This window comes from Conger conger, chromosome 4 (assembly GCF_963514075.1).
Source record: "Conger conger chromosome 4, fConCon1.1, whole genome shotgun sequence".
In the NCBI taxonomy this organism is placed as follows: Eukaryota; Metazoa; Chordata; class Actinopteri; order Anguilliformes; family Congridae; genus Conger; species Conger conger.
This window is the reverse complement of record NC_083763.1, coordinates 64,313,367-64,335,807: the sequence shown is the minus strand read 5'-3', so window position 1 is coordinate 64,335,807 and position 22,441 is coordinate 64,313,367. Positions and strand designations below refer to the sequence as shown.

Genomic DNA, 22,441 nt, shown 5'->3' with positions numbered 1-22,441 from the left:
AGCACTTGAACGGTTCAGCCGGAATAAAAAGCAGCATAATTATGTCTGTGAAGGCAATGTTTCTCTGGGACGAACAAAGTTATTTTTCAATTGTTTACTCTTCAATTTTCACTTTGATAGCATAGGTAATGATATTGTCACTGCCTTGAATGGATCACTTTCACTTCACAGAGTCATGTTTTAATGAATTGGCAAATGACTGCTACTGGTTTGCAGAAAAATACAGTTATCTTTGCAGAGCCTCTGAAATGTTGAAAAAACTCCCTGTTTGTATCTCCATTTGCAACACTGATACTGAAGGGACTGCAGAAGGACTCAAAGTATTTTTTTTCAAGAACATCCTTTTTGGTTTTTTTATCAGTAGGAGGCAGATAGCATTTGCATCTGAGTGAACCCCTGTAAATGAGTGGAGGGGTGGTGTGTGCAGGAGATCTCCTTTCTGCTGGTATTCCCGGGGAGATAAGATACTCACCCATCTTATCTGTGACCGCAGCACAGACCTCAGCCCTCCCGTTTCAGCCTCCAAATGAACAAACACCCTCCTCTCCTTACCGCAGGCCTAATGCCACAGTGGGGAACATCAATTTGGGATGTCATGTATTTTTGAACAGTTATTTGTAGTTTAATGCTTCTCCAAAAAAAAGGTTTTTATGAAGTTAAATTAAATGAGAGAATACTTAAATACTCAAATTAAAATGTTAAAAGTATGATATATAAATAAAAGCAGGATTGAAAGCAAGGTAAAAGATTTAATTTGTCTTTAAAAACTGGTGACTGTTTGTCTCGGCAACAAAAGGAAACTTGCCAGGCTTTGGCTGTCTGGAAAAAACAGGGTTCACTGAGCCCAGAGCCAGGCCCTAGACCTACCTGAGTATGCCCCTGCATAAACCTCACCCTTTTACACTGAAATATCTTATTCATAAAGCACCTTTCCCGATGCCAAAGATGCCCACTTCATCTACACTTTACAGAAGACATTTGGCTTGACTAAAAGACACATTTATTTATTTTATTTTATTTTATTTAAATCATCTTCCTGGAAGTAACCTTTCAACAATGAAGACTGAATTGTGCATGGCCACATCTGCTTGTTTAATATATTGATAAATGTGAGGCCCATTGCTCCCAGCCTGAGTTATCTCTCCTTTTATTCCTCTTATTTATCGGTGAGAAAATCAAATGGCTGGGATTAGCATTTGAATGAGAGCGGTTGCACCGTGTGTCTCCTACGTATGGGATTGTTTTGATTTCCTCAGCTCTGACAGTTCCCCTTCATAATGTCTGGTTGCTGAGGACATTTTACAATCTAATGAAAGTCATATGAATTTTCGGGGTTTTTTTAGTAGCATCAAGGCTACAATTTCATTCAAAGCAACATTATTGTCCAATATACACTCACTGAGCACTTTATTAGGAATACCTGTACACCTACTTATTCGTGCGATTATCTAATCAGCCAGTCATGTGGCAGTGCAATGCATGAAATCATGCAGATACGGGTCAGGAGCTTCAGTTAATGTTCACATCAACCACCAGAATGGAAAAAATGTGATCTCAGTGATTTGACCGTGGCATGATTGTTGGTGCCAGGTTGGCTGGTTTGAGTATTTCCATAACTGCTGATCTCCTGGTATTTTCACACACAACAGAGTTTACTCAGAATGGTGTGAAAAACAAAAAACATCCAGTGAGCAGCGGTTCTGCGGGCAGAAACGCGCTGTTAATGACAGAGGAGACGCACCAGACTGGTCAGTGGACAGGCTACATCAGCAGAAGACCTAATACACTAAATCTAAAAAATAAGTCTAATAAAAACCTAATAATGTGCTCACTTAAGGTAAATGTAAAAGCAAAAGTAGAATAGCACAGTTATAAACTGCGACATAGGCAGGGAATAATGTGTATGAATTATGCGCGCAACTTGTAAAGGCATTCCACTTAATTAGGACTGCCTTTAAAGTAGACCGTAGGACATTGGACCTCACTAATAGCTATAATGCACAAAGAAGGCAAGGCTCCTACATGAAGTCCCCTGTGCCCACCCTTAGCTCCTGTTTTTAACAGTGATCAAACATGATTAAGGGAAAGCAGGTGTCCCTGAGCATATTAAGCCTGACCTAAATATAGCCTAAATATAATGAATTACACACTTGTCTGTACAGGTGTTGCTATTTTGGTTGATATTATAATTTAATTTAATGGCTACAGGCAGTGTGGAAAAGTTCAGTGAATTGAAATTAATCACTTCTATGTACAAAATAAAATGAGCTTTTCTTAATATATTCTAGTGTTTCTCCACAATTATATTCATATGATTAGGACTAATAGGAAGGTTTTATTTAACATATAAGCTAGTACCTCCCTAGTACCTAACACCAAACTTAGATTTTTACTCTTAACCTTGACTTTTATTATGTGCCACAAACATGAAATACATTTGTGTAGGGAACAATATACCCCACACAATTATACCCTGTAACCCACTACAAGGTATAACATGGTTTCTACACATATTTATAGCTGTTTTTACTATCAGTACATTTTCAAAAGGTTGTAGTACATACTGTACCCATTTGGCCTCTTCAATTAATATTTTATTGATATTTTTGTGTGAGATTTCATGAAAGAAGTGAAAAATATATTGTTGAAACAACTTGAAATGCAGTGGTTATGCTGAATTTATGAGTCCTGACTCTGAGGTGGGTGCGGGCACGAAGTGGAGAGAGGGAGGTTGTGTGAGCAGGCATCAGGCTAGCGGCTCCCTGGCCTACACCCATCTCACCTCCCTATGGCGGTAAAGAGGTAAAGTGTAGGAGCCATGGGTCATCTGCACATCTCCCTGGCCTACGCCCGTCTCTCCTCTGCCTGGCGGTGAAGAGGTGAAGTGTAGGAGCCACAGGTCATCTGCTCAGCTCCCTGGCCTACGCCCGTCTCTCCTCTGCCTGGTGGTGAAGAGGTACAGTGTAGGAGCCACAGGTCATCTGCTCAGCTCCCTGGCCTACGCCCGTCTCTCCTCTGCCTGGTGGTGAAGAGGTGAAGTGTAGGAGCCACGGGTCATCTGCATAGTTCCCTGGCCTACGCCCGTCTCTCCTCTGCCTGGTGGTGAAGAGGTGAAGTGTAGGAGCCACAGGTCATCTGCATAGTTCCCTGGCCTACATCCGTCTCTCCTCTGCCTGGTGTTGAAGAGGTGAAGTGTAGGAGCCACGGGTCATCTGCATAGTTCCCTGGCCTACGCCCGTCTCTCCTCTGCCTGGTGGTGAAGAGGTGAAGTGTAGGAGCCACAGGTCATCTGCATAGTTCCCTGGCCTACATCCGTCTCTCCTCTGCCTGGTGGTGAAGAGGTGAAGTGTAGGAGCCATGGGTCATCTGCATAGTTCCCTGGCCTACGCCCGTCTCTCCTCTGCCTGGTGGTGAAGAGGTGAAGTGTAGGAGCCACAGGTCATCTGCATAGTTCCCTGGCCTACATCCGTCTCTCCTCTGCCTGGTGGTGAAGAGGTGAAGTGTAGGAGCCACGGGTCATCTGCATAGTTCCCTGGCCTACGCCCGTCTCTCCTCTGCCTGGTAGTGAAGAGGTACAGTGTAGGAGCCACGGGTCATCTGCTCAGCTCCCTGGCCTACGCCTGTCTCTCCTCTGGCTGGTGGTGAAGAGGTGAAGTGTAGGAGCCACAGGTCATCTGCTCAGCTCCCTGGCCTACGCCTGTCTCTCCTCTGGCTGGTGGTGAAGAGGTGAAGTGTAGGAGCCACAGGTCATCTGCTCAGCTCCCTGGCGGTATCCTTCAGGTATCCAGGTGGTAACACTGGCAACACTGCGAGGTGGTGGAAAGAGATGGATGTGAATCATGGGTGGGCTATCTATCACTGTGCCCTCAAGAACAGGAGAAGGACTCCTCTCTCTCTCATCTCTCTCTCTTCTCTCAGTTTGTAATGTTTCAGAAAGGTGTGAGTGTGAACTGGTTCAGAATATTGACAGATCTGTTGACTGAGTTTGCTGACTTTGGTTTTTCTAGTAAATGTACTATGTCAAACTGATCTTCTAAACAAAATTATCCCTTTTTTAGTATATAGTATTTTGAATTGGAACACCACTGTACTGCCCACATTTACAAAAGGCATTACCAGTGTCAAACTGCGTGCGTATAAAAAAGCAAAGTGGAATCTTTTTTTGGTTTTATTGCTAATTCTAGCATAGGCTAATTATAGATTTTCTCTAAAATCATGTCCTTGGCCTGTCCCAGTGTGGAGTAACCAATGAAAAATTGAGCATCCATCATATTTAGGATGTCTGTTCCTTAATATTTATGTATGATAAGCATGTTTTGATTTCCTGCTCTCTGAGAGCATCAGTGTGGGTACCGCTGTTCTCTCCACTGAGAATTAGACAGTGCTGTGCTTGATGATTCATTCCTAGGGGAGGGGTTCGTGATTCATCAGAATGTGCTGCAAGCTCCTGCAGAAGCTGTGTTGCCATATTTGTTTGGTGAATTTGTGTTTAATTAATCCCCGAAGAGCCTCATTTTCACCCTGAGGTAAGGGAGTTATGAAACACTATTTTTCAGCCACAAAATCAATGTCACACACAGACACACACACACAATTTTATCTTAATGATGATACGTACATAAATATCCCAAATATAATTACATTCCAGTATAATTAAGTGCACACTGTAGTTCAGCACTGGTGTATGATCCCTCATTGTCTTGTTTCCATATATTGCTGATGGAGTCAATATTTGATAAAAGTGATTACAGCTCGGTGCAGCTGCCTGGTAATCCCATGTGTGATGACAACAGCACAACAATCTGTCACCAAAGGCTGGAGCTGATTTATATCTCTTGATCAGTAATGCTTCATTTCAACAGTTATGCTTTCGGGTGCAGGTCATTCTCAGCTCATACGAAGGTCTTGATCCTGCATCTTCATAACATATCATGTGACTCACATGAGGTGGCTGTAATAACATGTTACTATTGGAATTGTGAAAATGTTTGTTGGTGCAGGAAGTAAAATAAAAATAGATGACTAGATGAACTTCTCACATTCTAATGTACAATTCTGCCATATTGAATATAGCCAGGAGTGAGGTTTTTAATGTCACTGAACTCAAGCCAAGCTGTCTGTGTAGAGGTGGGAGGAGAACAGTGGGGGGGCTGTGAGTATTTTAACTCCAGCCATTCTTTACTAAAATACAGCCATGATCTCATTAATATAATAACTTTGGTCAGGTGTTGTTGAGCAGAGTTCCATATCTATCTGTGTGTGAGTATATCACAGAGAGATCCCCAGTACAGCATTTAGTCATGCAGATTACTCTGTGTAAATTTTATGTTCTGGTGAATTATTTGTATCATCACGCTCTTTGGATAGGCTTTGCATTACCATCAGTGTGTAGTTTCCGATCATTATGAAAAGGACAGAATTCCTACATTGGTGCTAGTGAACGTTGCAGAATACGGCTGTTGTAACATTGAAAGGTTGTTATAAATGTTATTATTTTAGTGTTGTGCACAGAGGTTTAGGAAGCAGATTTCAGAGAAAATGGTCTGTTGTGAATGTATAGTGCCAGTGTTGTGCCACTCTCCCTAATGGCTCACGCTATATTATACCTGTGACAGCAGGGTATTACTCTCAGTTCATTTCCATCAATCCACTAAAGGCCCTGAGAGAGGGCCTCCTACATTAATGCCACAACTGATTACCAGTGTTTTGTCTGCTGCAGCCAATGAGCGATTGATTACACTGAAGGACGGCCGCCGCTGTCAGTCATAGACGAACGCGGAAGAATAATGAGTCACGAAACCCTGTGAAACAGTGTAAACGCTGCGCAGACATGTTATTAAATAACTGCGGTAAAATATGAAAATGAGTGGCATTGTTATATACATGCAAATAATTGTCCCGCTAAAAACACAAGAAGCATTTTTCTTCACATGGAAAATGTGTGGTTGTAGTATTAACATTAATATGGAGGCATGTGTGTAAATGATAAACCAAATTTCACCTTATCTGTGCAGCTGCCCTTGCCCTCCACTTGCCCATGATAAGAACTATCATTTCTCTGTGAACATAGTAACTTTGACAGTAACTTCTTGCTCATGTAACCCTTAATTGCATAGTGCCACTCAACTTAAATGTCCCCACTCCACAAAGTGCTACAATGGCGTAGCCTAATTCATCAAGGTTCGATTTGTCTATTGCCATGGCAACACAGGAAAACAATGATAATTTTAGCACTTTTTATACACAGTCCCCTAATTTCAGGCTACCATAATATTTGGGACAACTGGCTTCACAGGTGTTTCTAATTAGTCACATGTTTAATTGCTTCCTTGGTGCAGGTATAAGAGAGCTTTCAGTATCTGGTCTTGATTCTGGGCTGTTGATAGACTTTGGGGTTAGTGCCGTTTGTCAGCATGAGGACCAGAGCTGTGCCAATGACTGAAGGAAGCCATTATGAGAATGAGAAATAAAAAAACAGGGCATACAGTAGGTCAAACAGCCGGTTTACCAAAATAAACAGTTTGGAACATCATTAAGAAAAAAGCCAGCACTGTCTGTAAGTGGGTGTATTCTGAGTAGATATATTCCTTTCATTTGTCTAGTGTCCAAGTTAGAAACTAGGTTTATATTGTGGAATTTTAAATTGACTGTTAATAAACCTGAACATTGTCTCTTTCTCACCTCAGGCTGGTGAACAGACACCTATGTGATTCATATACAGTATTTAGCAAGCAATACACAGGCATTATAAATATTTCTCGAGAGCCCTGTAAATGGCAAAGATCCTGGAGATGACGGTGGCATTCTCCCTAATGCTTTTCCACAGTCCTGTGTGGGCCCAGTGTGCTTTCTAATTGATGCATCTGAAGCTACCTCAGCCAGACACTCTGCTTGGCCTCCACAGAGCTCGCCTTTCAGCAAAATAAATGTAACGCTGTTCACTTTTATTAGTTGTAAAAAATTGCATCTGATCTGCGGAGAGTTATAGTGACATCAGTGTTACCCAAAGGGATACCCTTCCTTCCTTCTTTGAGCCAAATGAAGCATCTGCGTTGTATAACGAAAGCCGTGTAAAGCAATTATTGGTGAAATTAAAGAGGTGTAATGCCAGGGCCACAACCACAGTGCTGAGCTGCATTTGGGTAAATACAGTATGGATTATTTGTGTTTACAGATATTGGCTTGAATTGCCTCCCAGTTCCTTAATCCTGAGCTGAGGAAAGCTGCTTACTTATTACTGTCTGTGTTTTTGGACAGGTTTCATGGAAAATCATCCCTCGTTTCCCCCACAATTTGAATGCAAATCAGCAAAAAGCAATTTGCAACTGAGTCTTGGGAGGGATGCAGTTCTGCTTGAACGGAATGTTGTTTACTGGAAGCAAGGCTAGCCCGGTATTTTGTGATTGGCACAGACACTTAGACATGGGAAACCAGCCTCTGCCTAAGAGAGAGCTTTAAAACAAGACACACACCACCACTGACCTTTGATATCTCGGGTTCTGCCCTATGAAGATGGGCTTTGTGTTGCATTACAGTGTTTATTTGCTTGACAGACCCCTTTAACCAGAGCAGTTTTTACAGAGTTTATGTTTGTTAAACATCCAGAATATACAGCTGGATATCTTATTGAAGTAAGTGTAGTACCCTGTAGTAAGATGGCTGCCTTAACAGGTGTAGGGTGTGTTATTCCAACAAGGCTGAAATCCACTCACCTGCCTAATACAATGTTGGTTGCCAGGCGGTATCCAGTCTTGTGGAGCCCCCCACAGCCCACTTTGATTGGAGAATGGGATTAGAGGTAGGCCTTTTCCCAAAAACTAATTAACTCTATGGAAATGCAGTCTACCCAGATTGAATACCCACAGCTGGCTTTTTCAGATGCAGAATAGAATTTATTCAGCTCTTTATCCATGTAAATGCTGAATTCTACTCTACAGACTCACACCTTCTCAGTTTTAATATTGTTGTTTTTAGGGGAAGGGGGGATTATGGGAAGCTTTTGCACATGATGTTTGAGATTTGGACAAAGGGCTAGGAGTAAGAGAGAGAGAGCTATGGAACAGTGCTTTGTAAGACATGACTGAACATGTTGAGCAGGAGCTGAAATTTTGAGAGGATAGCTATTTTGTAGAGAGAAAGAAGTGGGTCAGTAGGCCCAGAGAGATGCATGTTCTCTATTTCAGTACAATATCATGGTTTCTCTGTCACTGTGTACAACTGGAAAGAGAGAAGAGGGGTTGGCGATTTTGTGCATAAGGGACAATAAAATATGTGTTTTTCAGGAACAAAGTGCACACACACACAAGAATGCACACACACACACGCATGCATGCACACATGCACGCACACACAAATGCACACATGCATACATGCACATGCACACACACACACCCACACGAATGCACGCACACACACACAGAATGCACATAAACAATTGCTATCAAAGTGTACCTTTAGTCTCATTGATGCACTAACTCATGACCTTTGGTCTTAAAATGAATTTAAATCGATACTATTATTCAAATTATAAAGATATAAAAAAAGATATACATTTAAGACAGACATTTCATGGAACTAACATTCATTGGTTTCGCAACTAAAATATACCCATAATACTGAGGCAATTTTGTTTTCACATCATTGTTGTCCATTGCGCAAATTACTTTTTCTGTCCCTCTAAGTATCCCAGCCCCAAATTACTGAAGATCATGTGTAATGAAAGTAAATAAAGCAGCAATCTTCTTCCATTCCCTCTGCTGTGATCTGAGCAGACAGCAGACAAACTGTTGTCATTCTCCCATCTCAGTCGCTGCCGGCCATGCCATTAGATTCAGATTGAGTAAACAAAGCTGTTGTATTTTATTATCTTAACCCTCGCAGTATGAAATGCAGATGCTCCCCTCCCCCCTCGTAATACTACCAATAACAACACTGTCTGTTTCAAACTGCCACACATATAAGAAAATACAGCATTGATGTGCTCTTCAGTGATCAAAGACATCTTATCTTAAATATGGTCTATGAAAGCTTAATTCATAATGTGGTCACACATAAACAGAAATGTCAAGCTTGTTAAGTAACAGATGCACTTTTTGAGTTAGCTCAACTTAGGTTGCCATGGGGTGGCACAGTGGATAGTCCTGCTACCTCACTGCAAAAAGGTTCTGTGTTCAAATCCCAACTGCCCCCAACCAGCATACACTGGATAGGCTCCTGCCCCCTTGCAAGCTTTTCCAGAAGCAAGTGCTTTAGAAAATGGATTGATGGATTGACTTGCCATTCATTTTTTACTTTTCCACCCACAAACACCTTTATTTTTTTATGTTGGTCCAGTGTAAAATTCATAGTTATATGAACTTGGTAGTTTTGGTTTTGGTCAATTTACAACACCTGTCTACAGCAGGCTTTTAAGACAAACAGGCAAACATACAAACAAGAAATAGAAACAAGAAAAGAAAAGGCAAAAAAAGTTATCCATTCAGTGGTTTTATATGTGAAAACAATGCTGTTTCTCTTTCAGCCAGAATTTATCTACTCTATTAAAAACATTAGAATCGTGTTGCATTTTCAGCGCAGTTGGTAGGCAGCTCCTTCAAAAGAAAAGACTGATGACCAAATGACCAATTATCTCTCTACAACCTTCACATTCAATAACTTAAAATGTTACCTAAAGCCTGAAGTCTTCTGTACGCACAACAAAAATCGAGTGACTTTCCGTTCACCAATAACAACAGCTGATGGTAACAGAACAAGTAATGGTGGCAGCTATTTTGGTACTTGTTCATCTGGAAAGACTGACTCTTTAACACTCTTTAATCTTCTTGCAGTGAAGTGGTAAGCTTCCCTCTTGCTTGATTAATGGCGGTATTGATTGAAGTACAGAAGAAACACTTATTTTTTCTCTTCTGAAAATGCTTGAAATGTGATGGTAATAGTGCATACTGGTACAAGTCTCGGGGTTGCTGATCTAAGAATAGAAATCGTTGACACAGTGGACCGGAGGGGAAGCTCAGATACAGCTGAGATGTATGAGAAAAATCTTGATCATCAATCAAGCAACAATAACGAAGATTCATGCTGCTATACATTTGGCCATGAATAATGAATTCACATATTTTCTTTTTGTAATTAAATCAACGAGGAACCTTGAAATGAGTCTACTTCTGTGGCGATAAGTGATGAAAATGATCAGGTGTACATTGCCTTCAGTAATCTTCTGTCATGCTCAAAAATAGTCCATAAATTACAAGTGAATTTAACTTTTAAAGTTGGCAGTGAACTGCTTTTTCAGAGCCTCTTTGACAGCTTTGGCCCTGGTGAACTCGCTCTTTTTCTCCGAGCGAGTGCCACAGTCTGTGAACGGAGGGGCTTAATAGACACGCTTCGCAGCGATTCAGACAATCTCTTTGTTTCTCCCCGGTACACGGAGCAGCCTTGCCCCTGCCGGCTGACAGTGTACGCCCATCACACTGCACCCTGTGAGCGGGTGTGTGAGCGTGTGTGTGTGTGTGTGTGTGTGTGTGTGAGCGCCCTGTGAGCAGGTGTGTGAGCGGTGAGTGTGTGTGTGTGTGTGTGTTTGTGTGTGTGAGAGCCCTCTGTGAGCGGGTGTGTGAGCGTGTGTGTGTGTGTGTGTGTGTGTGTGTGTGTGTGAGCGCCCTGTGAGCAGGTGTGTGAGCGGTGAGTGTGCGTGTGTGTGTGTGTGTGTGAGAGCCCCCTGTGAGCGGGTGTGTGAGCGTGTGTGTGTGTGTGTGTGTGTGTGTGTGTGTGTGAGCCCCCTGTGAGCAGGTGTGTGAGCGGTGAGTGTGCGTGTGTGTGTGTGTGTGTGAGAGCCCCCTGTGAGCGGGTGTGTGAGCGTGTGTGTGTGTGTGTGTGTGTGTGTGTGTGTGTGTGTGAGCCCCCTGTGAGCAGGTGTGTGAGCGTGTGTGTGTGTTTGAACGCCCTGTAAGCGTGTGTGTAAGCACACGTGTGTGTGTGAACGCCCTGTAAGTGTTTGTGTAAGCAAGCGCTTGTGTGAGCGCCCTGTGAGCAGGTGTGTGTGTGTGTGTGTGTAAGCCCTGTAAGCGTGTGTGTAAGCACGCACATGCGTGTGTGTGTGTGTGTGTGTGTGTTTGTGAGCGCCCTGTAAGCATGTGTGTAAGTACGCGCGTGTGTGTGTGAACGCTCTGTAAGCTTGTGTGTAAGCACGCGTGTGTGTGTGTGTGTGTGAGCTCCCTGTGAGCAGGTGTGTGAGCGGTGAGTGTGTGTGTGTGAGTGTGTGTGTGTGTGTGTGTGTGTGTGTGTGAGCTCCCTGTGAGCAGGTGTGTGAGCGGTGAGTGTATGTGTGTGTGTGTGTGTGTGAGCGCCCTGTGAGCAGGTGTGTGAGCGGTGAGCGCGTGTGTGTGTGTGAGCGCCCTGTGAGCAGGTGTGTGAGCGGGTGAGCGTGTGTGAGTGTGTGTGTGTGTCGCGGGTCCTCGTGCGCTGTGGAATGGAGCTGCTAGGATAAACAAAGCTGTGCCAGGCCGGTGTACGCGGGAGTGAGGAGCGCTGTGGCAGGCTCCCCGCCGCCCCATTCCACTCCATCAGCTACGGCGGCCCCGCTCCCTGCTTCGCCATCTGTCGGAGCGCGTGATGGATGCAGGGCCCTCTGATCCCAGCGAGCGTCTGGACGCCGCTCTGATCCGCGCCGTTAACAAACAGACGCGCGGATGAAGACGCGCCACTCCCCCGGCGACGGCCGCCAGCGGTGTCTATCTGTGGGTGACGAGAAGCCAAGTTCACTAAGAGTACTGCCTGCGGTTCTGCCGGGCAAATAAAGGGTGCAAACAGCTGTACAGAACAGAGAGACACGTCATGCCCGGAGGTGCAATAACTCCCTCAGAAAAATAATGCTGGTTTCATAAATTCAGACTTATTTAAAGTCAGCTGTTTCACAGCACTGCTTTTCACTGATGAGATGGTAGATTTGTTCAGTGCATCCGATGAATGTGGAAGTCTGGAAAGAGCTTTCTCTCATCTTAAAAGGAAATCTTCCTCTTCAAATATTTGACAGCAGGTTTTTTCTACATCATTTGGTGATTTATTTAGTCATTACGCTAAATGCATGCATTTGCATATTGTTTTGAGGGACTTTTTGACTTTTGGAGTCTGATACCCTGGCTCTAGAATCAGACAAACATTTTCACGCACTTGTATCTAAATGTATTTTATCTAAGATATAATGCATTCAATTATGACAGTGAAAAAAGGAATACATCATTTCATTTTTTTCCACTCCTTTCTGTTTCTTGAATTGAGTTAACTCACAGATGAAATAAAAATATGCCAATGTATGTTGTGCATAAATGGTGGGTATTTCATGGGGGGAAATGCCCTAGTACTGTAGGATGTAGTGCTCAAAATATATCCCACTGCGATCTGACCTGTGTTAAGGTTCTGGGAAGCACATGGCTGCTGTTTCTAATCGTTCCATAAATTCTGTTTCCAAATCCAACACTGTAACCCTGTTCTTAAGAAAAACGACAAAGAATGTCACCCCACATTCCATAGGCGGAGAATGGGGTGGGGGTTAAAATAATGAACACAGTATATGCACACACAGTATGTGAATGTCATTTATAAGTGCACATACAGAAGTAGTGTTTTGATTTGCTTTTGCATCAGGTTTTAGGTGACAATAACAGACCACTGCAAGGTGTCACTGCCTTTCTCGTACTCAAACACGGGGTGCCACTCTGACATCAAATGTAACATCTCTCTCTTTATGGAACATGAGTAAAGTTTCTGTTACTTTAGGCAGTTGTAATTCCTTTCCTTATCACACGCACAAGGCTTGCCCAGTTTATGGTAGGTAAATTAACCCCCATTTAAAGTTCCTGTCACCCCTGGAAAAGAAATAGAATAGTTTCTGACAGGTCATTAATTTACCTCCCTCATGCAGATAGCTGTAATGAGGGACAACCAATTATCGTTAGGAAAAGACCATGAATCTGTCTGGTGTATACCTGTAAATTTGCATGTGTGTCAGGTTTATACAGCAGAACTGTGCACTGAGGCGTGCTATAATTCTTGTCATGCTGGAGCCAGATTTGAAGTTTATGATCAATTTCCTGGCCTGTAGGAGATGCGGTATGCTTCTGTGACATATGTTGCGTACTAAGGGGTCAAGGTAACCCATTATATCCTAGGAATTAGGTTTCTGCTAAAGTATAGAATTCATGACAAATGGCAGCATTTGAAAAGAGCACCATGATCAGTTTCAAGGGAAAAAAATCTTCACATATATTTGAGTGATGTGCTTGATCTTTTTTGTTCAGTCTGTTTATTTTTTTGGAATGGCCATATTATTTACTTGAATTAATTATCTCCATATTTATTGTGAGGGATGTGTTTAGTTAAGTGGATGAAATACGTGGGTTAAAAATCGTAGGCAAAGTAATGAGGCAAAGGGGAACTTAATGCAGCTTTGTGCCTTATGGAATGCAGTGTATGGCATGTGGTCTGATCTGATAGATTTCCTTTCGTTTGCGAGTCTGGCTATTACTGGGGATAAAAAAGCTGATTGCTTTGAGACATCAGCCCTGCAGGAGTTTCTGTGTGGCTTGACCTGAGATTGACGGTGTGCCATGCACAGGCAGCTTTTCAAAGGAGGGAGAGAGAGAGAGAGAGAGAGGGAGAGAGTGAGAGAGAGAGATTGATGGAAACATTCCTTCCCTTCAATAGGCGATGAGTTGCTGCACTTACAGATGAGGAGCAGGCCGATCTCTTTGCCAGGTAATTGCAGAGGTTCAGGTGGATGAATGGATCTCTTGATATGCACTCTCCCTGGCTCACACAATCAATTACTCATCGGTGCTTTTATTGAAAAAGTGCATCACATTTTATACGTACGTGTAGGCTAGGAAGATACTACCCCATTATATAGCAATTATAAATGAAGCCTGGGATTCCTTTAAGATTTTATTACAACAGAATTAAATTGAATTTCGTAATGAATAGTTGAATATTTAATTTGCCATTGGTGCTTGCTTGAAACAAACTAAAATGCATTAATAAAAAGATGGAAAAAAAAGTCAAATATTTGCTTGCAATTTGTGACATGCTGAATACAAAATGGTAGTATTTGTAGTACCTGATTTCTGTGGTGTTCATTTTCATTCCTTACTACCAGCACATTCACCGTCATATGCAGTCGTGCTTTTACTCCCCTTTGACAGATCATAAAGCTTTATTAACACAAACGCATTATAACACAAGCCGAGCAGCGTAATGAATGATGGGATTTTCTCCACTGGAAGGGAAGCCTTAAGCCTGGATCCTCAGACGTCCTCTGGGCTCTGAGCCGTGCATCCTCAGCCGTTCTTCTCTCTTTCAGTGTTTCTCCCTCTCAGATCTGTTCACAGTGTTAAAACCTGGCACACTTCTCCGTCATCTTCCATGGATGTACATGAAACGCCTCGGTGCCCAAGGTTCCAGCCTGCCCAGGCGAACGTACTTTTCCGCACACATCAGAAACGTTTCATACTAATCGCCAGTCCATCTCACACCATCAGACTGTTATATGCTCACTGTCCGCTCCCTGGCCATGTTCAGCCCCATCAAATATGTTCACAAAATGAGATGATTTTATTTCCGCAGAATGATTTGATCGAACTCCAGTTGGACATGGGTATTGCCCGTGATGTCTAGATATGGGTGTAATGTGTTTTATTGCCCTTGATTATGGTCTGCACTTTTCCATGCTGGGCCAGTATAGCACAAAGATATGAAACCAACAACAGTGAATATTTTCATGCCTATACCCACCCATGTATGAGTAGTCTGTTAATGTTGGTGCTGCCTACTGATACCTCAACTTGGTGGAAATAGGTGGGGTTTACTTTTTTAGCTAAAATAAAAGACTACTGGTTTATAATCTCTTCAAAACATTGGACTAGGACCTTCATTAATGGGAGAGATGCAACTATACATCCTACAAGCAATTAGCTAGCCCAGGAAAATATCAACGGCTCAAAGTGCCTTTCAGAACCTGCAATTACAAAAGTTAATTAGGTGTCATCATCAAACCAGATCAATATAAAGGCTCTTGTGATTTCTAGCCAAACACACAAAAAGCTGGCCAGAGCTGTGAACAGGACATGACATGGTAGAGCTGGAGATGAACAGTGATAGCAATCAGTGGACGATGTAAAGGAGCTCTTTTCATACCATTATGAATAAAAATAATTTTGCCATAACAATAAAGTCTATTCTTGCTCCAGCGGGCAGCGGCTATGTTTCCTGTTTCAAACCAGGGCAGCAAGCTCAGTGGGAGTTAGAATTGGCGCAAAAAACCGTTGAGGAACAGCTGGCATTCTCATTGGCGGTTGGCAACTGTCTGTAGCATATTTGAGACAAAGGAGCGCTCCAATTGATTCATGAACAGACTGCAGCATCAATGTGTGTGAGTTTCCACTGATTAGATGGATTGGAGATTTTCCCCATCTCGTGCGTTACCCAGTCCCCATTGTTTGTGTGCTGTGTTACCTCAGCTATGGGACTCTTAGCATCTGTGACCCAGTATGGACATTATGAGTCTTTTAGTCAGACATTTTAAGTCATCTATCTGGCGTCTTCATTCTTCACTACGCATGTGTCTGTGTGGAGTGATGGCTTGGTTGCTGAATGTGCTTCTGAGTGTTGGTAAACTACGGTGTTCACTCAGTTACGCCGCGTTTGATGCATTCATCAGGCATGAACAGCAGATGGGCTCAGCCCACTGCTTATGGCTGTGCTTCGTAGCCACAGAAATGATTATGTACAACATTTCTGCTTGTTTTTATCACCATTCATGCCTTCATTTATTTTCATATTCCCTAAACATTGTGTCTGGATGCACAATTATGCCTCAAATCTTTTTCACTGTCCTCTGTTCTAGCTTTTGTCATGTTTTTTTTTTGCTTGTAATCTTTTCTGGTAGGCATAACATATTTTAAACAGACAGATTATATACAATTTTGTATTATATATATGTGATACATTTAATTTAGGAATTACATACCAACTTGGAAGGGAGTATTACATAGCCACTTAATTAGCATTTAATTACTTTCATCCTGTGATCTTAACAGTAAAACTCTCTGTTATGCTAATATATTCCAGAAATGGCTCATTATGTTAATGGCACATTGTACAGTCACTTTGGCTTTTGCATTTAATTGCCTCCTTGGTGGGATCTGTAAATGTGCGCGTTTATCACTCTCATTTTTTAATGCATTCACTAACCGTTTAATTGCACGCTGGCTTTCTGCTTTTTAGATGCTGCTTTGTTACATGTGCGGTTCCACATATGCAGTATGTGTGTGTATCTATTTGAGGAGAGGATCATCATTTCACATTTATATCTGCAAAAATGTTTTCAAGCAGCTCAATGTAATTACCTGAGTTCAGGTAAATACAATCCACTGATTGCACTGATTGGCTTGAAAAAAACAGAAAAACAATACAGTGAACTACACACACACACACACACACACACACACATTTTGATAGCAATAAAGAAATATTGATGATAAAATAGGTTCAGAAATATTGCTACCTGCAATAAAAATGTGGAACAGAACTGCATATTGCTATAATGTGAAATTTTGAGCTTAATGTGTTTTGTAGTTTCTTCTTATTGGATCTGGGTTTACTGTTATTTTTATCCTTCCTGAAAATTGCACTGTGTGGCCATTTCAATTCCCAAATGCTCTATGACAAATACATATTGACTGATTGATCGATGGATCGATTGAAAATGAGAGCGGTTGATTTGCTCACATTTCTGAGTACATGGCTTCGCTGTGATTCACGCTGTTGTAAAGCAGGTTTAATGGTAATGGGCATTAGTCATGGTTTCCCCATCCTCAGTGAATAATATAAACAATCTATTAGATCCCTGATTTCACAGCTTTTATATGGAGGTCTGTCTCCTCCGCCGTGGGGCCCGGGCCGGGGCGTGGCAGCCTGCATGCATTGGCCTGTGACATCAGCCACAGCGCCCCGTGAAAGGGGCCTCGTGCTGGAGGTGTCAGAGCCTGGCACATGGGCGGGAGAGGAGGCTGCAGCAGCTGGACAAAAGCTATTATGTGTGACTCACCGTGCCAGACTACGGCCCCTCCGTCAGCCCTGTCCACTCCCATCAATCACCCCCCCCCCCTCCCCAGCCTCTGGACCCCGGACCCCCGTCCCCCTGCCTGCCGGCCGGTCACACTGACATTTCACCCAAAGGCCCCTCATTGGCTTCAAAGCAGGAGAGGGGGGTCCCGGGGTCAGCACAGAGCTGAGAATGCGCGCTGTCTTTTATCAGACAGACAGAGGGAAGAAGTTACTGCCTGTTTTTTGTGCAAGCCATCAGCATAGAACTGTCACGAAGCAGAAGACTATGCCCTTTTCTGCCCAGATGAAAGATCTTTGGCGGTTTTTAGATGGGAGACTTGATAAGGCTGAAAGGGGCTCTTTTATGCAGCAGTGGCCAGTACCAGTGGGAAGTGCGTTTCAGGAGTTAACATTTAGAACAGAGCACCACTGAATTTGGCTGTCACTTTTTAAGCAGAAAGCCTGGATCTGTCTGGGGTTTGTATGCGTGTGGTGCCTGCCTGTGCTCGTGGGAGCCTTTAAAGTTAAAGTTGTACCAGTAATACAGTCGGGCCAGTGATACATCCGACATGTCTGTTTAGCAAAACAGATGGTGTCCTCAACAACTGTCAATGCTTTCAATTCAGAGTCAACATTTAGCAAGTAATGGTACTTTTAATATTTATTTATTTATTTATTTATTTATCCTCTTGCTTGGCAGGCATTAATAAAATATTCAATGTGAAAATATGCTTATACTAGGGGTCAGAACCGGCTCAAGTCTGGACTCTTTGAATTTGTATATACTGTTCTGTACTCTACTGTACTGTACTATTGGAGACTGGTAGCCCGTTGTAGCACTGAGGACAGGAAGCAGAGACAGAGGTCACTTTGGACTTTCTTAGCCGCTAACAGCAGTGCAGATACTCTCCTCTTACTGTGGCCTGAAGCTCATACAGGATCCATTAAATTTGGACCAGTTTAATTGCCATTTAATGGAAATGAATGGCTCTTTCTGGCTTAATATATGGTCTGAGGGTAATATGCAGCTAATAATAGTGTGGTCGGCTCCTGCCTATGCATTGAATCCAATGTGTCTTCCTGAGCGATGCCAGTAACTTTCCCCTGAGGTGTTCAAAAATAATTGCACGATACCAACAAATGCTGTCATATCTCTCCGTCCTGCTGTGATATTGATTTATGGATCTTTGGAGAAGAGCGTTTTGAGGGCTATTCGTTTATTTTATAGGAATCATTTCATTATCTGAGTTTGTGCTGGGCTAATAAAAAAAAGACGTGTCCTTCTTTACAGAAAGATCGGACACCATTATGCAGTCTGGTTTTCAGCGGTGTGCTGTAAAGTGGAGTAAATATGGCTTCCTCCCACAGAGAAGGGAAGTGTGCCACCTGCTCACATGCTCTCTGTGCTCAAAGAGAAGTGCTCACAGCTCCCGTTTGCCCCTACAGGACACGGACTACATGACGTTCAACATCTCCATGCACCGCTCCTGGTGGAGGGAGCACGGACCCGGCTGCGTGAGGAGGGAGGTGCCCCCCCCCACCTCCCGGGGCCTGGAGGACCACTCCTACATCTCAGTCACGGGCTGCATGGTGGAGTTCCAGTACCTGGAGGTCATGCACTCCTCCCTGCAGATACTGCTGGCTGTGAGTATCACACACGCTCACACACACTCAAACACACATATACACACACACACACACACACACTCACGCGCACACACACACACATACACACACACACTCACACACACATACACATACATACACACATTCACACATACACACACACACACACACATATACACACACACACACACATACACACACACACTCACACACACACATACACACACACACGCATACATACACACACATGCACTCCTCCCTGCTGATACTGCTGGCTGTATCACACACACACACACACATACACACACACACACGCACACCCAAGCACACACACACACACATACACACACACACACACTCACACACACATACACACACACACGCATACATACACACACATGCACTCCTCCCTGCTGATACTGCTGGCTGTATCACACACACATACACACACACACACACACACACACACACATACCCATGCACACATGCACTCCTCCCTGCAGATACTGCTGGCTTTGAGTATCACACACGCACACACACACACACATACATATACACACACACACACACACACACACACACATACATACATACACACACACACACACACACACACACCAGCCACTTCTGTATCAGTCTCGGCGCTCATAGTGAGTAGCGTTAATTGAGGGGGGTGGAAACGCCTGCAAAACAGCGGCTCATGCATAAATTACCGGCGCATTGTTCTTAATTCGGCCGTTTCCATGGCTGGTGGCTCCCAGGTAGAAACGGCCGCCTCGCGAAACTAATTGAGTGAAGAATCCAAATCGATATGCAGTTGGAAATTCAAAGCTGCTCTTCTGCCTGAGGGTAATAGATTCTTTCTGTGTGGCTAATGACCTCACCGACAGAGCTCCGAAAATACTTACACCTCACTTTATCAACAGGGGCAAGATATCTGCCAGATAGTGTCCTGGTAGACTGGGGCTACAGTCACTGTGTGGAAGAGTTTTTATATACCAGTAAAATATAAAAATATAAAACTAAGATGGCATCATTAAGTTTAACAAAGGAGTATGATAAGATGTGATAAGATACACTAGGTTGAAACAGCTGGTTGCTGGTTGACCACTTACACCAGCTCCATACTCAACATGGTTTGACCAGCCCAAGCTATGTTTAGAAACAGCTGGTTGCTGGTATTTCAAGCTGGCCATAGCTGGATTTTACACCAAGGTACAATAGCTTTTCCGGTTTTAAAGTCATGAGCACGGTCTTAGGTTTGCATTTCCTTTTTTGAAAGGAAGGTATTGACCGGTGATAATCACACCCTCCCATCCCCCGGCCATGCGTGATTGTCACTCCACTCGATGTGGCCGTGATCCAATAGTGGATCCATAGAGCCAATAAAGCCAGCAGTCAGCGGGGTCAGGGAAGTGATGACAGCGGGATGATGAAGCGTAGGAACCTGCTGGAGACTCCACACATGAGCTCCACCATCAGACCAGGCCCAGCGAGCAGCACATTAGCACAGTCCCCAGTCCCGAGTGTGTGTCCACACTCTGACCACACCCCGGTGTCACCCTCTGACCTGGTCCGTGTGCTGCATCGGAGAGGAAGGGGCAGGACTGAGATAGACAACTACAAAACGATGCAGTGGAATCAGTATTCTGTTCTGACAGAATCGTCTGGATTTTTTTTTTAAACCTTTAGATCATTAGTGGCGTGTTCTGCTCACAGAATGAATGAGTCATATTTTTTTAAATAATGTATTAGTCATTCCTAGGTCATCAGGAGAATAATGTCATGAAATGCAAACATGATAAAAGTGGCACTAAGTCAGTTTGATGAAAAACCCTGGCATGGTTGTAGGCGAATTTTTATGAATTTTTATTAGGTTTGTCATTTGACGGTGAGCTGCTATCTTGCCTTATTGAATACTGTAGTTCAGTTGGTCCTGTCAGAATTTTTTATATGACCAGCGAATATATTGACTAGCTAGTTAGCACGCTAGCATCCGGGCTAGCACTCAAGATCACTGTTTGGCTACGTTCCCAGATGTTTGAAAACTTTCAGACACGATTTCTGTCCTGTCGTGTGCTCCACCATCTTTGGTTGCATCACGTGGCTCACAGCGAGAACAGCGGCCATGTTGTGTCTGCTGGGGCGCGATGGCTTCAGAGACGGAGGGGATGAAAGTGCGGGGGAAGAACCTCGCTCCGGGGGCCCAGGCCGCAGAGGAACTGCAGATGTGCTTACATCAGAACCGCTTCCGTACCGTCAGGCCATCCGGGGCCTGTGCGCTAATACAGGGTGGCAGGGCGACCCTCGCCAGGGCCTGAGAGACCCCCGAACGCGCTGTGCAGATGCTCCGTAGCCCTAATCAGCACCACCAGGGCCGACGTGGAGTCCCTCAGATCACCATGATTAAAGGCAACAAAAAAGGATTAGCTAACAATCCCCAGCGCCATCCCTCATCCTTTATAGAGAAATCGGGTTCATCATACTATAAAACAAAAGACAAAGCAATTTTGCATTATTCATAAGGTTTATATTACCTTGGATCTTCCACAACTGAATGCATGCAGTTATATCTAACTCCCCATAAATATCCTGTGTGTGTTTATGGCTTGCTGTGTGGCTGGTGTCTTCTAAAACCCATTCTCCTTTGTGAACAGTAATATAAGATTTGGTGTTATAGGACATTGGTGTAATATTCCAGTGCTTTTCCTTTTCCCCTCAGTAGACAGTTATATTGCAGCCATGAATCCAAAAGAAGTGCGTTAGTTCTGCTTGTAAATGGCTGCTGGCCCTCCCCTTCAGAAATGAATCTGTTTGAACTTACAGTTTAACCTTTAGTGCCGTTAAAATGCACCTGGCCTAACCATGCATTGGATCTCTTTTTAATGGAAAGACAGACACAAACATTATCTCCATGGTAACCCCTGTTTTATTTTAGTATTTTGTGTTGTGTTTAGGCCCACTATGTGGGATTAATGCAGAGGAAAAGAGATTGCACTATAAATCAAAAGGAACTGTAAGACAAGAGACAGCCATGGAGAAGGAAGGGCACTGAATTACGCGGGACCAGAACTGTACCCAGCTTTGGAATGTCCAAATTAAAAACAGGTGCTGTCTGTGTTGGCTGGGCCTAATTTACTGGCCTTCTTGTGTTATCATGCACTTGTGCTGGGAGCCCTAAGCAAGTTAGGCACTCATTGAATCAGTGTGTGTGTGTGAGAGAGAGAGGGGGGGTTAGAAAGAGAGAGAGGGTGGGGTAGAGAGAGAGAGAGGGATAGAGAGAGGGAGCGAGAGAGTGAGAGGGGGGATAGACAGAGAGAGAGGGGGTAGAGAGAGAGTGAGAGAGGGGGGTAGGGAGAGAGAGAGAGAAGGAGAGGGGGTAGAAAGAGAGAGAGATGATATTGAGGATGCTGTAATGTTACTATGGATGCTGTTGAAAACCTTATAATTTATACTTGCAGATGGAATGGGAGGTGATGTGTGGGGCGTGTGTGTGTGTTGGGGTGGGGGGGTGGCTCTTCTCTCTGGGCTCAGGGACACCCCTACGGGACCCTGGGGGCCGACACGCTGCATCTGTCTTTCAGGAAGTGACACCCCCCGGCACCCTGAGATTTGTCACTGTCAGTCAGCGTCACGGTGTGGTGAGCTCAGGGGGAGTGGGGGGGTGGGGCCGGTGCCGCCCGGTCCCACGCTGGTGAACAGAGCCACCGCCAGGAACATC

At 43.8% G+C, this 22,441-nt stretch overlaps 1 protein-coding gene across 8 annotated transcripts in view; it reads left to right on the top strand.

Annotated features, from left to right (window-relative positions):
- Nucleotides 1-22,441, top strand: part of LOC133126158 (sodium/potassium-transporting ATPase subunit beta-1-interacting protein 3) — a 92,284-nt gene that overhangs the window by 52,228 nt on the left and 17,615 nt on the right. For all 8 annotated transcript variants that reach the window (XR_009708506.1, XR_009708507.1, XR_009708508.1 and 5 more), the window contains exon 4: nucleotides 18,541-18,738. Coding sequence is in view for 5 of the 8 variants with exons in the window: in XM_061238054.1 (XP_061094038.1) it covers nucleotides 18,541-18,738 (198 nt within the window). In the remaining 3 variants the exon portion in view is untranslated. The remainder of the gene's footprint in view (nucleotides 1-18,540; nucleotides 18,739-22,441) is intronic.